At 61.2% G+C, this 19704-nt stretch overlaps 1 protein-coding gene across 1 annotated transcript in view; it reads left to right on the top strand.

Annotated features, from left to right (window-relative positions):
• Window positions 1-19704, top strand: part of LOC121274666 (alpha-actinin-2) — a 179480-nt gene that overhangs the window by 51048 nt on the left and 108728 nt on the right. The window contains exons 7-10 of the mRNA XM_041181958.1: window positions 3233-3314; window positions 4781-4866; window positions 16979-17071; window positions 18955-19185. Coding sequence (XP_041037892.1) covers window positions 3233-3314; window positions 4781-4866; window positions 16979-17071; window positions 18955-19185 — 492 coding nt within the window. The remainder of the gene's footprint in view (window positions 1-3232; window positions 3315-4780; window positions 4867-16978; window positions 17072-18954; window positions 19186-19704) is intronic.

The following is a 19704-nucleotide window of genomic DNA, read 5'->3' as shown; positions in this document are numbered from 1 at the left end:
GCATGGATTGATAGACAGATGGATGGATGGATAGACAGGTGGATGGATGGATAGACAGGTGGATGGATGGATGGATAGACAGGTGGATGGATGGATAGACTGGTGGATGGATGGATGGATAGACAGGTGGATGGATTGATAGACAGGTGGATGGATGGATAGACAGGAGGATGGATGGATGGATAGACAGGTGGATGGATGGATGGATAGACAGGTGGATGGATGGATGGATAGACAGGTGGATGGATGGATAGACAGGTGGATGGACGGATAGACAGGTGGATGGATGGATGGATAGACAGGTGGATGGATGGATGGATGGATAGACAGGTAGATGGATGGATGGATAGACAGGTGGATAGATGGATAGACAGGTGGATGGATGGATGGATAGACAGGGGGATGGATGGATCGATAGACAGGTAGATGGATGGATGGATAGACAGGTGGATGGATGGATAGACAGGTGGATGGATGGATGGATAGACAGGTAGATGGATGGATCGATAGACAGGTGGATGGATGGATAGACAGGTGCACGGATGGTTGGATAGACAGGTGGATGGATGGATGGATAGACAGGTGGATGGATGGATGGATAAACAGGTGGACGGATGGATAGACAGGTAGATGGATGGATGGAGAGATAGACAAGTGGATGGATGGATGGATAGACAGGTGGATGGATGGATAGACAGGTGGATGGATAGATAGACAGGTGGATGGATGGATAGACAGGTGGATGGATAGATAGACAGATGGATGCATAGATAGACCGGTGGATGGATGGATAGACAGGTGGATGGATAGTTGGATAGACAGGTGGATGGATGGATGGATAGACAGGTAGATGGATGGATAGACAGGTGGATGGATGGATGGATAGACAGGTGGATGGATGGATAGACAGGTGGATGGATGGATGGATAGACAGGTGGATAGATGGATGGATAGACAGGTGGATGGATGGATAGACAGGTGGATGGATGGATGGATGGATAGACAGGTGGATGGATGGATAGACAGTTGGATGGATGGATGGATAGACAGGTGGGTGGATGGATGGATAGACAGGTGGATGGATGGATAGATAGACAGGTGGATGGATGCATGGATAGACAGGTGGATGGATAGGTGGATGGATGGATGGATAGACAGATGGATGGATGGATAGACAGGTGGATGGATGGATAGACAGGTGGACGGATGGATGGATAGACAGATGGATGGATGGATTGACAGCTGGATGGACGGATCAACAGGTGGATGGACGGATGGATAGACAGGTGGATGGATAGACAGGTGGATGGATAGACAGGTGGATAGATGGATAGACAGGTGGATGGATGGATGGATAGACAGGTGGATGGATGGATGGATAGACAGGTGGATGGATAGACAGGTGGATGGATGGATAGACAGGTGGATTGATTGATGGATAGACAGGTGGATGGATAGACAGGTGGATGGATACACAGGTAGATGGATGGATAGACAGGTGGATGGATGGATGGATAGACAGGTGGATGGATAGATAGACAGGTGGATGGATGGATAGACAGTTGGATGGATGGATAGACAGGTGGATGGATGGATAGACAGGTGGATGGATAGACAGGTGGATGGATGGATAGACAGGTGGATGGATGGATGGATAGACAGGTGGATGGATGGATGGATAGACAGGTGGATGGATAGACAGGTGGATGGATGGATAGACAGGTGAATGGATGGATAGACAGGTGGATGGATGGATGGATAGACAGGTGGATGGATGGATGGATAGACTGGTGGATGGATGGATAGACAGGTGGATGGATGGATGGATAGACAAGTGGACGGATGGATGGATAGACAGGTGGATGGATGGATAGACAGGTGGATGGATGGATGGATAGACAAGTGGATGGATGGATAGACAGGTGGATGGATGGATAGACAGGTGGATGGATGGATAGACAGTTGGACGGATGGATAGACAGGTGGATGGATGGATGGATAGACAGGTGGATGGATGGATAGACAGGTGGATGGATGGATAGACAGGTGGATGGATGGATGGATAGACAGGTGGATGGATAGACAGGTGGATGGATGGATAGACAGGTGGATGGATGGATAGACAGGTGGACGGATGGATAGACAGGTGGACGGATGGATAGACAGGTGGATGGATGGATAGACAGGTGGATGGATAGACAGGTGGATGAATGGATAGATAGACAGGTGGATGGATAGACAGGTGGATGGATGGACAGACAGGTGGACGGATGGATGGATAGACAGGTGGATGGATGGATGGATAGACAGGTGGACGGATGGATGGATAGACAGGTGGACGGATGGATAGACAGGTGGATGGATGGATAGACAGGTGGGTGGATGGATAGATAGACAGGTGGATGGATAGACAGGTGGATGGATAGACAGGTAGGTGGACGGATGGATGGATAGACAGGTGGACGGATGGATGGATAGACAGGTGGACGGATGGATGGATAGACAGGTGGACGGACGGATGGATAGACAGGTGGACGGACGGATGGATAGACAGGTGGACGGACGGATGGATAGATATGCAGATGGGCAGATGGATGTTTAGAGAGATTCTTGTTGGGTCAGGCTGAAAAGGACAGGAATCACCTCTACTCTGATTTCTGGAATGTTCTAGTGTGGATTCAAGACCCAGCATGCAAAGGGCGGCTGGTGAAGAAGATTCTCACCCCCTACTTCCTCCTCCTCCCTCCCCTCTCCCGCCCGCTCTGTTTATCCATCTCCGGTCCAAGGTCAACCAAACAGATCTTCACCCAGTCCAGGGCGGTCTCTGCCCCCTTGACCTATCACACTGCCCAGCTTGACATGGTCAACAGGAGGTAGTTAGAGGACTCTGCATCCTGGGCCTTGGGGATGGGGGGGGGGGGGTGGGGGATATGGCAGGTTACCATAGCGATTGTGGAATGTTGGGTTTAATGGTTGGACTTTGCCTCTGGATCCAATTGGTGGCAGTGGAAGGCAGTTGGGACTGCTCCCTGCTAAGAGGGGTAGAATGGTTGCTGGGGCCCTGCCCTTCCGAAATCCTCCCCCCCACTGCCCCCCACCCCACCCCACCCCACCCCACCGCAGGGACCCCCCTCCCACTCCGCAGGGAGCTGTACTCAATAAGAGAGCTCTAATGTGTTACAGGCTCAAGGAGGAGATGTTCCAACTGTTTCTCATTGTCTCTCTATATCAGGATGATCCCATTGGAAACTTAAACCAAGCCTTTGAGGTTGCTGAAAAATACCTGGATATTCCCAAAATGCTGGACGCAGAAGGTGAGGAAACTCTCTCCCCCTCCCCCACCCCTCTCTCTCTCCCCCTCCCCCACCCCTCTCTCTATCCCTGGCTTTCTTTCTCGCTCTCTCTCTCTCTCTCTCCCTGGCTCTCTATCTCACTCTCTCTCTCCCTGGCTCTCTTTCTCGCTCTCTCTCTCTCTCTCCCTGGCTCTCTATCTTGCTCTCTCTCTCTCCCTGGCTCTCTGTTTGCCCCCCATCTCCCTGCTCTCTCCCCCCCCATCACCCCATCTCTCTCCCCTATCTCCCCCCTCCTTTCCTTCCTCTCTCCCCCTTTCCTTCCTCTCTCCCCTCTTTCTCCCCCTCTCTCCCAACTCTCCCCATAACCCCTCCCCCTCTCTCCCTCCTTTCCCCTCTCTCCCCCCTTTCTCCCCACACTCTCTCCCCATCTCACCAGCCCCTAACCCCCTCTCTCCAACCCTCCCCCCAATCTTACCCCATCCCTCTCTGCCTCTCTCTGTCTCCCTTTCCTTGTCTCTCTCTCTCCCTCTCTGCCCCTTTCCTTCTCTGCCCCCCTCCCTCTCTATTCTTCTCCCTCTCTCCCTGTCTCTCTTTCCTTCCCTCTGTCTCTATCTCTCTGTCTCTTTTTGTCTCTCCCTTTTTCTTTCTCTCTCTGCATCTCTCACTCCCTCTGCACCTCCCTCTCTTTGCATCTCTCTCTCTCTTCATCTCTCTCTGTGTCTCTCTCTCTGCATCTCTCTCTCTGCATCTCTCTCTCTCTGCATCTCTCTTCCACTCTCTGCATCTCTCTCTCTATCTGCATCTCTCTCTCTCTGTCTGCGTCTCTCTCTGTGTCTCTCTCTCTCTCTCCGTCTCTCGGTGTGTCTCTCTCAGCATCTCTCTGTGTCTCTTTCTCTGCGTCTCTCTCTCTGTGCGTCTCTCTATGTGTCTCTCTGTCTGCGTCTCTCTCTCTCTCTGTCTCTCTCGATCAGCGTCTCTCTCGATCAGCGTCTCTCTCTGCGTCTCTCTCTCTCTGCGTCTCTCTCTCTGTCTGCGTCTCTCTCTCTGTGTCTCTATCTCTCTATCAGCGTTTCTCGGTGTCTCTCTCTCGGCATCTCTCTGTGTCTCTTTCTCTGCGTCTCTCTGTGCGTCTCTCTCTCTGTGCGTCTCTCTCTGTCTCTGTTGCTCTCTCTCTCTCTATGTCTCTCTCTCACTCTCTGTCTCTCTCTCTTTCTGCGTCTCTCTCTCTGCATCTCTCTGTCTGCATCTCTCTGTCTCTCTTTCTCTCTCTCTCTGCATCTCTCTGTCTCTGCCGCTGTCTCTCTCTCCACCTTTCTTTCTCTCTTTCCTTCCCTCTCTCTCTCTCGCTCCCTCTGTCTCTCTCTCTCTGAGCTTCAGCTGTGGGTGATGTTTCGAAGTTGCTCAAGGGTAGCTGATGATAGGAGGTGAGGCAGCGAATCTGACGTTCAGTTCCTCACTGGCCTCTCTCTCTCTCCTTATCCCCTCAGACATTGTGAACACTCCGAAGCCTGATGAAAAGGCCATCATGACCTATGTGTCTTGTTTTTACCATGCCTTCGCTGGGGCTGAGCAGGTAGGCCATTGAGTCTGGATAGACAGGAAATTCATCACCTGTTTTTGGTGATGTTGGTTGAGGGTTAAATATCGGCCCCAGGACACCGGGGAGAACTCCCCCCTGCTCTTCTTCCAATAGTGGCCGTGGGATCTTTTACACCCACCCGAGAGGGCAGACGGGGCCTTGGTTTAATGTCTCACCCTGAAAGACGGCACCTCCGACAGTGCAGCGCTCCCTCAGCACTGACCCTCCGACAGTGCGGCACTCCCTCAGCGCTGACCCTCCGACAGTGCTGCTCTCCCTCAGCGCTGACCCTCCGATAGTGCGGCTCTCCCTCAGTGCTGACCCTCCGACAGTGCAGCACTCCCTCAGCGCTGACCCTCCGACAGTGCGGTGCTCCCTCAGCACTGACCCTCCGACAGTGCGGCGCTCCCTCAGCACTGACCCTCTGACAGTGCGGCGCTCCCTCAGCACTGACCCTCTGACAGTGCGGCGCTCCCTCAGCACTGATCCTCCGACAGTGCGGCGCTCCCTCAGTACTGACCCTCCGACAGTGCGGCACTCCCTCAGCACTGACCCTCCCACAGTGCGGCGCTCCCTCAGCACTGATCCTCCCACAGTGCGGCGCTCCCTCAGCATTGACCCTCCAACAGTGCGGTGCTCCCTCAGCGCTGACCCTCCGACTGCGGCACTCCCTCAGCGCTGACCCTCCGACAGTGCGGTGCTCCCTCAGCACTGACCCTCCGACAGTGCGGCGCTCCCTCAGCACTGACCCTCTGACAGTGCGGCGCTCCCTCAGCACTGACCCTCTGACAGTGCGGCGCTCCCTCAGCACTGATCCTCCGACAGTGCGGCGCTCCCTCAGTACTGAACCTCCGACAGTGCGGCACTCCCTCAGCACTGACCCTCCCACAGTGCGGCGCTCCCTCAGCGCAGACCCTCCGACAGTTCCAAAGCTTGTCAATAGGACAGTTCAAAGGACACGGATGCGGTGGGTGGGAGGGGTGGGTTGTTCAGGGGAAGTGGGGAGAGGGTGGGGACTGAGGGAGAGGATAGGGGTGGAGGGAGATGGGGAGAAGGTGGGGGTGGAGGGAGATGGGGGGAGAGTGTGGGTGGAGGGAGATGGGGAGAGAGTGGGGGTGGAGGGAGATGGGGAGAAGGTGGGGGTGGAGGGAGACAGGGAGAGAGTGGGGGTGGATGGAGATGGGGAGAGGGTGCGGGTGGATGGTGATGGGGAGAGTGTGGGGGTGGAGGGAGATGGGGAGAGAGTGGGGGTGGAGGGAGATGGGGAGAGAGTGGGGGTGGAGGGAGATGGGGAGAGGGTGGGGGTGGAGGGAGATGGGGAGAGTGTGGGGGTGGAGGGAGATGGGGAGAGGGTGGGGGTGGAGGGAGACGGGGAGAGAGTGGGGGTGGAGGGAGATGGGGAGAGAGTGGGGGTGGAGGGAGATGGGGAGAGTGTGGGGGTGGAGGGAAATGGGGAGAGAGTGGGGGTGGAGGGAGACGAGGAGAGAGTGGGGGTGGAGGGAGATGGGGAGAGAGTGGGGGTGGAGGGAGATGGGGAGAGAGTGGGGGTGGAGGGAGATGGGGAGAGAGTGGGGGTGGAGGGAGATGGGGAGAAGGTGGGGGTGGAGGGAGATGGGGAGAGAGTGGGGGTGGAGGGAGACAGGGAGAAGGTGGGGGTGGAGGGAGACAGGGAGAGAGTGGGGGTGGAGGGAGATGGGGAGAGGGTGCGGGTGGATGCTGATGGGGAGAGAGTGGGGGTGGAGGGAGATGGGGAGAGAGTGGGGGTGGAGGGAGACAGGGAGAGAGTGGGAGTGGAGGGAGATGGGGAGAGAGTGGGGGTGGAGAGAGATGGGGAGAAGGTGGGGGTGGAGGGAGATGGGGAGAGAGTGGGGGTGGAGGGAGATGGGGAGAGAGTGGGGGTGGAGGGAGATGGGGAGAGAGTGGGGGTGGAGGGAGATGGGGAGAGAGTGGGGGTGGAGGGAGATGGGGAGAGAGTGGGGGTGGAGGGAAATGGGGAGAGAGTGGGGGTGGAGGGAGATGGGGAGAGGGTGCGGGTGGATGGTGATGGGGAGAGAGTGGGGGTGGAGGGAGATGGGGAGAGAGTGGGGGTGGAGGGAGATGGGGAGAGAGTGGGGGTGGAGGGAGATGGGGAGAGGATGGGGGTGGAGGGAGATGGGGAGAGTGTGGGGGTGGAGGGAGATGGGGAGAGGGTGGGGGTGGAGGGAGACGGGGAGAGAGTGGGGGTGGAGGGAGACGAGGAGAGAGTGGGGGTGGAGGGAGATGGGGAGAGAGTGGGGGTGGAGGGAGATGGGGAGAGAGTGGGGGTGGAGGGAGATGGGGAGAAGGTGGGGGTGGAGGGAGATGGGGAGAGAGTGGGGGTGGAGGGAGACAGGGAGAAGGTGGGGGTGGAGGGAGACAGGGAGAGAGTGGGGGTGGAGGGAGATGGGGAGAGAGTGGGGGTGGAGGGAGACAGGGAGAAGGTGGGGGTGGAGGGAGACAGGGAGAGAGTGGGGGTGGAGGGAGATGGGGAGAAGGTGGGGGTGGAGGGAGATGGGGAGAGAGTGGGGGTGGAGGGAGATGGGGAGAGGGTGCGGGTGGATGGTGATGGGGAGAGTGTGGGGGTGGAGGGAGACGGGGAGAGAGTGGGGGTGGAGGGAGACAGGGAGAGAGTGGGGGTGGAGGGAGATGGGGAGAGAGTGGGGGTGGAGGGAGATGGGGAGAAGGTGGGGGTGGAGGGAGATGGGGAGAGAGTGGGGGTGGAGGGAGATGGGGAGAGAGTGTGGGTGGAGGGAGATGGGGAGAGGGTGGGGGTGCAGGGAGACAGGGAGAGAGTGGGGGTGGAGGGAGATGGGGAGAGGGTGCGGGTGGATGGTGATGGGGAGAGAGTGGGGGTGGAGGGAGACGAGGAGAGAGTGGGGGTGGAGGGAGATGAGGAGAGAGTGGGGGTGGAGGGAGATGGGGAGAGAGTGGGGGTGGAGGGAGATGGGGAGAGAGTGGGGGTGGAGGGAGATGGGGAGAGAGTGGGGGTGGAGGGAGATGGGGAGAAGGTGGGGGTGGAGGGAGATGGGGAGAGAGTGGGGGTGGAGGGAGACAGGGAGAGAGTGGGGGTGGAGGGAGTTGGGGAGAGAGTGGGGGTGGAGGGAGATGGGGAGAGAGTGGGGGTGGAGGGAGACGGGGAGAGAGTGGGGGTGGAGGGAGACGGGGAGAGAGTGGGGGTGGAGGGAGACAGGGAGAGAGTGGGGGTGGAGGGAGATGGGGAGAGAGTGGGGGTGGAGGGAAACGGGGAGAGTGTGGGGGTGGAGGGAAATGGGGAGAGAGTGGGGGTGGAGGGAGATGGGGAGAGAGTGGGGGTGGAGGGAGATGGGGAGAGAGTGGGGGTGGAGGGAGACAGGGAGAGAGTGGGGGTGGAGGGAGACAGGGAGAGAGTGGGGGTGGAGGGAGACGGGGAGAGAGTGGGGGTGGAGGGAGACAGGGAGAGAGTGGGGGTGGAGGGAGACAGGGAGAGAGTGGGGGTGGAGGGAGATGGGGAGAGTGTGGGGGTGGAGGGAGATGGGGAGAGGGTGGGGGTGGAGGGAGACGGGGAGAGAGTGGGGGTGGAGGGAGACGAGGAGAGAGTGGGGGTGGAGGGAGATGAGGAGAGAGTGGGGGTGGAGGGAGATGGGGAGAGAGTGGGGGTGGAGGGAGATGGGGAGAAGGTGGGGGTGGAGGGAGATGGGGAGAGAGTGGGGGTGGAGGGAGACAGGGAGAAGGTGGGGGTGGAGGGAGACAGGGAGAGAGTGGGGGTGGAGGGAGACAGGGAGAGAGTGGGGGTGGAGGGAGAAGAGGAGAGAGTGGGGGTGGAGGGAAATGGGGAGAGAGTGGGGGTGGAGGGAGATGGGGAGAGAGTGGGGGTGGAGGGAGATGGGGAGAGAGTGGGGGTGGAGGGAAATGGGGAGAGTGTGGGGGTGGAGGGAGATGGGGAGAGAGTGGGGGTGGAGGGAGATGGGGAGAGAGTGGGGGTGGAGGGAGATGGGGAGAAGGTGGGGGTGGAGGGAGATGGGGAGAGTGTGGGGGTGGAGGGAGATGGGGAGAGAGTGGGGGTGGAGGGAGACAGGGAGAGAGTGGGAGTGGAGGGAGATGGGGAGAGAGTGGGGGTGGAGGGAGATGGGGAGAAGGTGGGGGTGGAGGGAGATGGGGAGAGAGTGGGGGTGGAGGGAGATGGGGAGAGAGTGGGGGTGGAGGGAGATGGGGAGAGAGTGGGGGTGGAGGGAGATGGGGAGAGAGTGGGGGTGGAGGGAGATGGGGAGAGAGTGGGGGTGGAGGGAAATGGGGAGAGAGTGGGGGTGGAGGGAGATGGGGAGAGGGTGGGGTGGATGGTGATGGGGAGAGAGTGGGGGTGGAGGGAGATGGGGAGAGAGTGGGGGTGGAGGGAGATGGGGAGAGAGTGGGGGTGGAGGGAGATGGGGAGAGGATGGGGGTGGAGGGAGATGGGGAGAGTGTGGGGGTGGAGGGAGATGGGGAGAGGGTGGGGGTGGAGGGAGACGGGGAGAGAGTGGGGGTGGAGGGAGACGAGGAGAGAGTGGGGGTGGAGGGAGATGGGGAGAGAGTGGGGGTGGAGGGAGACAGGGAGAGAGTGGGGGTGGAGGGAGATGGGGAGAGAGTGGGGGTGGAGGGAGACGGGGAGAGAGTGGGGGTGGAGGGAGACGAGGAGAGAGTGGGGGTGGAGGGAGATGGGGAGAAAGTGGGGGTGGAGGGAGATGGGGAGAGAGTGGGGGTGGAGGGAGATGGGGAGAGAGTGGGGGTGGAGGGAGATGGGGAGAAAGTGGGGGTGGAGGGAGATGGGGAGAGAGTGGGGGTGGAGGGAGATGGGGAGAGGGTGCGGGTGGATGGTGATGGGGAGAGTGTGGGGGTGGAGGGAGACAGGGAGAGAGTGGGGGTGGATGGAGATGGGGAGAGGGTGCGGGTGGATGGTGATGGGGAGAGAGTGGGGGTGGAGGGAGATGGGGAGAGAGTGGGGGTGGAGGGAGACAGGGAGAGAGTGGGGGTGGAGGGAGATGGGGAGAAGGTGGGGGTGGAGGGAGATGGGGAGAGAGTGGGGGTGGAGGGAGATGGGGAGAGAGTGTGGGTGGAGGGAGATGGGGAGAGGGTGGTGGTGCAGGGAGACAGGGAGAGAGTGGGGGTGGAGGGAGATGGGGAGAGGGTGCGGGTGGATGGTGATGGGGAGAGAGTGGGGGTGGAGGGAGACGAGGAGAGAGTGGGGGTGGAGGGAGATGAGGAGAGAGTGGGGGTGGAGGGAGATGGGGAGAGAGTGGGGGTGGAGGGAGATGGGAGAGAGTGGGGGTGGAGGGAGATGGGGAGAGGGTGGGGGTGGAGGGAGATGGGGAGAAGGTGGGGGTGGAGGGAGATGGGGAGAGAGTGGGGGTGGAGGGAAATGGGGAGAGTGTGGGGGTGGAGGGAAATGGGGAGAGAGTGGGGGTGGAGGGAGATGGGGAGAGAGTGGGGGTGGAGGGAGATGGGGAGAGAGTGGGGGTGGAGGGAGACGGGGAGAGAGTGGGGGTGGAGGGAGACGGGGAGAGAGTGGGGGTGGAGGGAGACAGGGAGAGAGTGGGGGTGGAGGGAGACAGGGAGAGAGTGGGGGTGGAGGGAGATGGGGAGAGAGTGGGGGTGGAGGGAGATGGGGAGAGGGTGGGGGTGGAGGGAGATGGGGAGAGAGTGGGGGTGGAGGGAGACGAGGAGAGAGTGGGGGTGGAGGGAGACGAGGAGAGAGTGGGGGTGGAGGGAGATGGGGAGAGAGTGGGGGTGGAGGGAGATGGGGAGAAGGTGGGGGTGGAGGGAGATGGGGAGAGAGTGGGGGTGGAGGGAGACAGGGAGAAGGTGGGGGTGGAGGGAGACAGGGAGAGAGTGGGGGTGGAGGGAGACAGGGAGAGAGTGGGGGTGGAGGGAGAAGGGGAGAGAGTGGGGGTGGAGGGAGACAGGGAGAGAGTGGGGGTGGAGGGAAATGGGGAGAGAGTGGGGGTGGAGGGAGATGGGAGAGAGTGGGGGTGGAGGGAAATGGGGAGAGTGTGGGGGTGGAGGGAGATGGGGAGAGAGTGGGGGTGGAGGGAGATGGGGAGAGTGTGGGGGTGGAGGGAGATGGGGAGAGAGTGGGGGTGGAGGGAGATGGGGAGAGAGTGGGGGTGGAGGGAGATGGGGAGAAGGTGGGGGTGGAGGGAGATGGGGAGAGAGTGGGGGTGGAGGGAGACAGGGAGAGAGTGGGGGTGGAGGGAGATGGGGAGAGTGTGGGGGTGGTGGGAGATGGGGAGAGGGTGGGGGTGGAGGGAGACGGGGAGAGAGTGGGGGTGGAGGGAGACGAGGAGAGAGTGGGGGTGGAGGGAGATGGGGAGAGAGTGGGGGTGGAGGGAGATGGGGAGAAGGTGGGGGTGGAGGGAGATGGGGAGAGAGTGGGGGTGGAGGGAGATGGGGAGAAGGTGGGGGTGGAGGGAGACAGGGAGAGAGTGGGGGTGGAGGGAGATGGGGAGAGAGTGGGGGTGGAGGGAGACGGGGAGAAGGTGGGGGTGGAGGGAGACAGGGAGAGAGTGGGGGTGGAGGGAGACAGGGAGAGAGTGGGGGTGGAGGGAGACAGGGAGAGAGTGGGGGTGGAGGGAGATGGGGAGAGAGTGGGGGTGGAGGGAGACGGGGAGAGAGTGGGGGTGGAGGGAGACGGGGAGAGAGTGGGGGTGGAGGGAGACAGGGAGAGAGTGGGGGTGGAGGGAGACAGGGAGAGAGTGGGGGTGGAGGGAGACGGGGAGAGAGTGGGGGTGGAGGGAGACTGGGAGAGAGTGGGGGTGGAGGGAGACAGGGAGAGAGAGGGGGTGGAGGGAGACGGGGAGAGAGTGGGGGTGGAGGGAGACGGTGAGAAGGTGGGGGTGGAGGGAGATGGGGAGAGAGTGGGGGGTGGAGGGATATGGGGAGAGAGTGGGGGTGGAGGGAGACGGGGAGAAGGTGGGGGTGGAGGGAGACAGGGAGAGAGTGGGGGTGGAGGGAGACAGGGAGAGAGTGGGGGTGGAGGGAGACGGGGAGAGAGTGGGGGTGGAGGGAGATGGGGAGAGAGTGGGGGTGGAGGGAAATGGGGAGAGTGTGGGGGTGGAGGGAAATGGGGAGAGAGTGGGGGTGGAGGGAGATGGGGAGAGAGTGGGGGTGGAGGGAGATGGGGAGAGAGTGGGGGTGGAGGGAGACAGGGAGAGAGTGGGGGTGGAGGGAGACGGGGAGAGCGTGGGGGTGGAGGGAGACAGGGAGAGAGTGGGGGTGTAGGGAGACAGGGAGAGAGTGGGGGTGGAGGGAGATGGGGAGAGAGTGGGGGTTGAGGGAGATGGGGAGTGGGTGGGGGTGGAGGGAGATGGGGAGAGAGTGGGGGTGGAGGGAGATGGGGAGAAGGTGGGGGTGGAGGGAGACGAGGAGAGAGTGGGGGTGGAGGGAGATGGGGAGAGAGTGGGGGTGGAGGGAGATGGGGAGAAGGTGGGGGTGGAGGGAGATGGGGAGAGAGTGGGGGTGGAGGGAGATGGGGAGAAGGTGGGGGTGGAGGGAGACAGGGAGAGAGTGGGGGTGGAGGGAGATGGGGAGAGAGTGGGGGTGGAGGGAGACGGGGAGAAGGTGGGGGTGGAGGGAGACAGGGAGAGAGTGGGGGTGGAGGGAGACAGGGAGAGAGTGGGGGTGGAGGGAGACATGGAGAGAGTGGGGGTGGAGGGAGACAGGGAGAGAGTGGGGGTGGAGGGAGACAGGGAGAGAGTGGGGGTGGAGGGAGACAGGGAGAGAGTGGGGGTGGAGGGAGACAGGGAGAGAGTGGGGGTGGAGGGAGACAGGGAGAGAGTGGGGGTGGAGGGAGATGGGGAGAGAGTGGGGGTGGAGGGAGACGGGGAGAGAGTGGGGGTGGAGGGAGATGGGGAGAGAGTGGGGGTGGAGGGAGACAGGGAGAGAGTGGGGGTGGAGGGAGACAGGGAGAGAGTGGGGGTGGAGGGAGACGGGGAGAGAGTGGGGGTGGAGGGAGACAGGGAGAGAGTGGGGGTGGAGGGAGACAGGGAGAGAGAGGGGGTGGAGGGAGACGGCGCGAGAGTGGGGGTGGAGGGAGACGGGGAGAAGGTGGGGGTGGAGGGAGATGGGGAGAGAGTGGGGGGTGGAGGGATATGGGGAGAGAGTGGGGGTGGAGGGAGACGGGGAGAAGGTGGGGGTGGAGGGAGACAGGGAGAGAGTGGGGGTGGAGGGAGACGGGGAGAGAATGGGGGTGGAGGGAGATGGGGAGAGAGTGGGGGTGGAGGGAGACGGGGAGAGAGTGGGGGTGGAGGGAGATGGGGAGAGAGTGGGGGTGGAGGGAAATGGGGAGAGTGTGGGGGTGGAGGGAAATGGGGAGAGAGTGGGGGTGGAGGGAGATGGGGAGAGAGTGGGGGTGGAGGGAGACAGGGAGAGAGTGGGGGTGGAGGGAGACGGGGAGAGAGTGGGGGTGGAGGGAGACAGGGAGAGAGTGGGGGTGGAGGGAGACAGGGAGAGAGTGGGGGTGGAGGGAGATGGGGAGAGAGTGGGGGTGGAGGGAGATGGGGAGAAGGTGGGGGTGGAGGGAGATGGGGAGAGAGTGGGGGTGGAGGGAGACAGGGAGAAGGTGGGGGTGGAGGGAGACAGGGAGAGAGTGGGGGTGGAGGGAGACAGGGAGAGAGTGGGGGTGGATGGTGATGGGGAGAGAGTGGGGGTGGAGGGAGATGGGGAGAGAGTGGGGGTGGAGGGAAATGGGGAGAGAGTGGGGGTGGAGGGAGATGGGAGAAGGTGGGGGTGGAGGGAGATGGGGAGAGAGTGGGGGTGGAGGGAGAAGGGGAGAGAGTGGGGGTGGAGGGAGATGGGGAGAGAGTGGGGGTGGAGGGAAATGGGGAGAGTGTGGGGGTGGAGGGAGATGGGGAGAGAGTGGGGGTGGAGGGAGATGGGGAGAGTGTGGGGGTGGAGGGAGATGGGGAGAGAGTGGGGGTGGAGGGAGATGGTGAGAGAGTGGGGGTGGAGGGAGATGGGGAGAGGGTGGGGGTGGAGGGAGACGGGGAGAGAGTGGGGGTGGAGGGAGACGAGGAGAGAGTGGGGATGGAGGGAGATGGGGAGAGAGTGGGGGTGGAGGGAGATGGGGAGAAGGTGGGGGTGGAGGGAGATGGGGAGAGAGTGGGGGTGGAGGGAGATGGGGAGAAGGTGGGGGTGGAGGGAGACGGGGAGTGGGTGGGGGTGGAGGGAGATGGGGAGAGAGTGGGGGTGGAGGGAGATGGGGAGAAGGTGGGGGTGGAGGGAGACGAGGAGAGAGTGGGGGTGGAGGGAGATGGGGAGAGAGTGGGGGTGGAGGGAGATGGGGAGAAGGTGGGGGTGGAGGGAGATGGGGAGAGAGTGGGGGTGGAGGGAGATGGGGAGAAGGTGGGGGTGGAGGGAGACAGGGAGAGAGTGGGGGTGGAGGGAGATGGGGAGAGAGTGGGGGTGGAGGGAGACGGGGAGAAGGTGGGGGTGGAGGGAGACAGGGAGAGAGTGGGGGTGGAGGGAGACAGGGAGAGAGTGGGGGTGGAGGGAGACAGGGAGAGAGTGGGGGTGGAGGGAGACAGGGAGAGAGTGGGGGTGGAGGGAGACAGGGAGGGAGTGGGGGTGGAGGGAGACAGGGAGAGAGTGGGGGTGGAGGGAGACAGGGAGAGAGTGGGGGTGGAGGGAGACAGGGAGAGAGTGGGGGTGGAGGGAGACAGGGAGAGAGTGGGGGTGGAGGGAGATGGGGAGAGAGTGGGGGTGGAGGGAGACGGGGAGAGAGTGGGGGTGGAGGGAGATGGGGAGAGAGTGGGGGTGGAGGGAGACAGGGAGAGAGTGGGGGTGGAGGGAGACAGGGAGAGAGTGGGGGTGGAGGGAGACGGGGAGAGAGTGGGGGTGGAGGGAGACAGGGAGAGAGTGGGGGTGGAGGGAGACAGGGAGAGAGAGGGGGTGGAGGGAGACGGGGCGAGAGTGGGGGTGGAGGGAGACGGGGAGAAGGTGGGGGTGGAGGGAGATGGGGAGAGAGTGGGGGGTGGAGGGATATGGGGAGAGAGTGGGGGTGGAGGGAGACGGGGAGAAGGTGGGGGTGGAGGGAGACAGGGAGAGAGTGGGGGTGGAGGGAGACGGGGAGAGAGTGGGGGTGGAGGGAGATGGGGAGAGAGTGGGGGTGGAGGGAAATGGGGAGAGTGTGGGGGTGGAGGGAAATGGGGAGAGAGTGGGGGTGGAGGGAGATGGGGAGAGAGTGGGGGTGGAGGGAGACAGGGAGAGAGTGGGGGTTGAGGGAGACGGGGAGAGAGTGGGGGTGGAGGGAGACGGGGAGAGAGTGGGGGTGGAGGGAGACAGGGAGAGAGTGGGGGTGGAGGGAGATGGGGAGAGAGTGGGGGTGGAGGGAGATGGGGAGAGAGTGGGGGTGGAGGGAGATGGGGAGAGGGTGGGGGTGGAGGGAGATGGGGAGAGAGTGGGGGTGGAGGGAGATGGGGAGAAGGTGGGGGTGGAGGGAGACGAGGAGAGAGTGGGGGTGGAGGGAGATGGGGAGAGAGTGGGGGTGGAGGGAGATGGGGAGAAGGTGGGGGTGGAGGGAGATGGGGAGAGAGTGGGGGTGGAGGGAGACAGGGAGAAGGTGGGGGTGGAGGGAGACAGGGAGAGAGTGGGGGTGGAGGGAGACAGGGAGAGAGTGGGGGTGGAGGGAGAAGGGGAGAGAGTGGGGGTGGAGGGAGATGGGGAGAGTGTGGGGGTGGAGGGAGATGGGGAGAGAGTGGGGGTGGAGGGAGATGGGGAGAGTGTGGGGGTGGAGGGAGATGGGGAGAGAGTGGGGGTGGAGGGAGATGGGGAGAGTGTGGGGGTGGAGGGAGATGGGGAGAGGGTGGGGGTGGAGGGAGACGGGGAGAGAGTGGGGGTGGAGGGAGACGAGGAGAGAGTGGGGATGGAGGGAGATGGGGAGAGAGTGGGGGTGGAGGGAGATGGGGAGAAGGTGGGGGTGGAGGGAGATGGGGAGAGAGTGGGGGTGGAGGGAGATGGGGAGAAGGTGGGGGTGGAGGGAGACGGGGAGAGAGTGGGGGTGGAGGGAGATGGGGAGAGAGTGGGGGTGGAGGGAGACGGGGAGAGAGTGGGGGTGGAGGGAGACAGGGAGAGAGTGGGGGTGGAGGGAGATGGGGAGAGAGTGGGGGTGGAGGGAGACAGGGAGAGAGTGGGGGTGGAGGGAGATGGGGAGAGAGTGGGGGTGGAGGGAGACGGGGAGAAGGTGGGGGTGGAGGGAGACAGGGAGAGAGTGGGGGTGGAGGGAGACAGGGAGAGAGTGGGGGTGGAGTGAGACAGGGAGAGAGTGGGGGTGGAGGGAGATGGGGAGAGAGTGGGGGTGGAGGGAGACGGGGAGAGAGTGGGGGTGGAGGGAGACGGGGAGAGAGTGGGGGTGGAGGGAGACAGGGAGAGAGTGGGGGTGGAGGGAGACGGGGAGAGAGTGGGGGTGGAGGGAGACAGGGAGAGAGTGGGGGTGGAGGGAGACGGGGAGAGAGTGGGGGTGGAGGGAGACGGGGAGAGAGTGGGGGTGGAGGGAGACGGGGAGAAGGTGGGGGTGGAGGGAGATGGGGAGAGAGTGGGGGGTGGAGGGATATGGGGAGAGAGTGGGGGTGGAGGGAGACGGGGAGAAGGTGGGGGTGGAGGGAGACAGGGAGAGAGTGGGGGTGGAGGGAGACAGGGAGAGAGTGGGGGTGGAGGGAGACGGGGAGAGAGTGGGGGTGAAGGGAGACGGGGAGAGAGTGGGGGTGGAGGGAGACAGGGAGAGGGTAGAGGTTGAGGGAGACGGGGAGAGAGTGGGGGTGGAGGGAGACGGAGAGAGAGTGGGGGTGGAGGGAGATGGGGAGAAGGTGGGGGTGGAGGGAGATGGGGAGAGGGTAGAGGTTGAGGGAGATGGGGAGAAGGTGGGGGTGGAGGGAGATGGGGAGAGAGTGGGGGTGGAGGGAGATGGGGAGAAGGTGGGGGTGGAGGGAGACGGGGAGAGAGTGGGGGTGGAGGGAGACGGAGAGAAGGTACAGGCAGAGGGAGATGGGGAGAGGCTGGGGATCGGATTCCTCAGTGAGGGACAGGGCGGTTTGAGGCCTATTGGAGTTCCTGATCCTCAGTTTTGATTTGATTCGCCCTGCAGGCTGAGACAGCAGCAAACAGGATCTGTAAGGTTCTCGCAGTGAATCAGGAGAATGAGAAACTGATGGAAGAATATGAGAAGCTCGCAAGTGAGGTACGTTTCATCAATGCAGACCTCGCTCTGCCCAGGATCATCGCCCACAGTCTCCAAAATCCATTGGCTCATCCATCGGTGTCCCACACCATTCCCGACTCCGGGGAAACTGGCTCCGAGTGCAATTTAATCATTGTTTCCCAACTTAGTCACCTACAGGATACACTGGAACAGGAGGAGGCCATTCAGCCCCTCCTCCTGCTGGTTACAGTGGAACAAGAGGAAGCCATTCAGCCCCTCCTCGAGCCGGTTACACTGGAACAGGAGGAGGCCATTCAGCCCCTCCTCAAACCGGTTACACTGGAACAGGAGGAGGCCCCTCTCCAGTTCTGGTGGATTAGATCTCTGCTGATCTGTATTTTAACCCCATCTAACTGCCTCAGTTCTGTAACCCTTATTTATCTTAACCCAACAAAATTCTATCAATCTCAGTTTTGAAATTTTCAATTGACCCCCCCCTTCCCCTCTCCCTCCCTCTCTTCCCCTCTCCTTCCCTGCTACTTCCTCTCTCCCTCGCTGTCTCTTTCAGTCTCTTTTTCTCTCTTTCTGTCTCTCTCCCTCTCACATTGACTCGCACCACTCCCTCTCCTTCACTCTGTCCCTCTCTCATTCATTCACTCTCTCACTCACTCGCCCTCTGTCTCTCACACGCTCCTCTCTCTAACTCACTCTGTCCTCTCCTCTCTCTCACTCACTCACCCCTCTCTCTCACTCATTCCCCCCTCTCACCCACTCACTCCTCTTTCTTACTCACTCTCTCTCCTCTCTCTCACTTATATTCTCCCTATCCCTCCATCCCCCCTCTCTCCCTCGCACCCTCTCTCCCTCACGCCCCCTCTCTCCCTCAGGCCCTCTCTCCCTCACGCCCTCGCTCCCTCGCCACCTCTCTCCCTTGCCTCTCTCTTCCTCGCCCCCCCATCCCCTCTCCCCCAGCCCTTGTGCTCTCTTTCTCTCCCTCTCTCTCTAAAGCGTGCGCTCTCTCTCCCTAATGCGCGCACTCTCTCACTCTCCCTAATGCGTGTGCTCTCTCTCTCTAACACGCGCGCTCTCTCACTCTCTCTAACACGCACACTCACTCTCTCTCTAATGCGCGCGCTCTCTCACTCTCTCTAACACGCGCTCTCTCTCTCTCTCTAACATGCGCGCTCTCTCAATCTAACACACACACTCTCTCTCTCTAATGTGCGCGGTCTCTCGCTCTCTCTCTCTAATGCGCGCGCTCTCTCGCTCTCTTTCTCTCTAATGCGTGCGCTCTCTCGCTCTCTCTCTAACACGCACTCTCTCTCATGCTAATGCATGCGCTCTCACTCTCTCTAACACGCGCGCTCTCTCACTCTTTCTCTCTAACATGCACGCTCTCTCACTCTCTCTCTAATGCGCGCACTCTCTCACTCTCTTTAACACGCGCGGTCTCTCACCCTCTCTAACGTGCACACTCTCTCACTCTCTAATGCGCGCGCTCTCTCGCTCTAACACGCGTGCTCTCTCTCTGACACGCGTACTCTCTCACTCTCATGCGCGTGCTCTCTCGCTCTCTCTCTAACACGCGTGCTCTCTCTCTGACACGCGTGCTCTCTCGCTCTCTCTAACACGCGTGCTCTCTCACTCTCTCTCTAATGCGCGTGCTCTCTCGCTCTCTCTAACACGCATGCTCTCTCACTCTCTAATGCGCGTGCTCTCTCGCTCTCTCTCTAACACGCGCGCTCTCTCACTCTCTCTCTAATGTGCGCGCTATCTCACTCTCTCTCTTTAACACGCGCGCTCTTTCACTCTAATGAGCATGCTGCGCTCTCTCTCTAACACGTGCACTCTCTCACTCTCTCTCTCTAACATGCGCGCTCTCTCGTTCTCTCTCTCTAATGCTCTCTCTCTCTCCCCCTCAGTTGTTGGAATGGATCCGTCGTACGATCCCGTGGTTGGAGAACCGGATTCCGGAGAAGACGATGCGGGACATGCAGCAGAAGCTGGAGGATTTTCGGGATTACCGCCGGGTCCACAAGCCGCCCCGCGTGCAGGAGAAGTGCCAGTTGGAGATTAACTTCAACACGCTGCAGACCAAACTCCGCCTCAGCAACCGGCCGGCGTTCATGCCCTCCGAGGGGAAGATGGTGTCTGTACGTATCGGGGAGGAGGGAATCGCCGCCTTTCCCTCTGTCCACCTCAGTGTGAAGGGCAGAGACTCCGCCCCTCTCCTGCCTTCTTGACCTGACCTTCTCAAAATGGCTGCCAAGGGCACAGATCCCTGGGTACGCGCAAGATGGCGGAGACAAGATTCCGGGGTCGCCAACAAAATGGCGGCAGGCTGCCATCTTCTACATAACATAGGAGCAGGAAGAGGCCATTCAGCCCCTCGAGCCGGCTCCGCCATTCTATATCATCGTGGCTGATCTGATTGTGGCCTTAACCCCACTTTCCTGTCTGTCCCCCCATAACCCTCGACCCCCTCATCAATCAAAACTCTGTCTAACTCGGCCTTGAATATATTCAGTGACCCAGCCTCCCCTGCTCTCTGGGTGGGGGGGGGAGAATTCCACAGACTGACCACCCTCTGAGAGAGGAAATTCCTCCTCATCTCCGTCTTCAATAGGAGACCCCTTATTCTGAAACTGTGCCCCCCTCCTCGTTCTAGATAC

Source organism: Carcharodon carcharias (genome assembly GCF_017639515.1).
Source record: "Carcharodon carcharias isolate sCarCar2 chromosome 37 unlocalized genomic scaffold, sCarCar2.pri SUPER_37_unloc_10, whole genome shotgun sequence".
NCBI lineage: Eukaryota > Metazoa > Chordata > Chondrichthyes > Lamniformes > Lamnidae > Carcharodon > Carcharodon carcharias.
The sequence above is the reverse complement of the archived record's forward strand: the minus strand, read 5'-3'. Positions and strand labels throughout refer to the sequence as shown.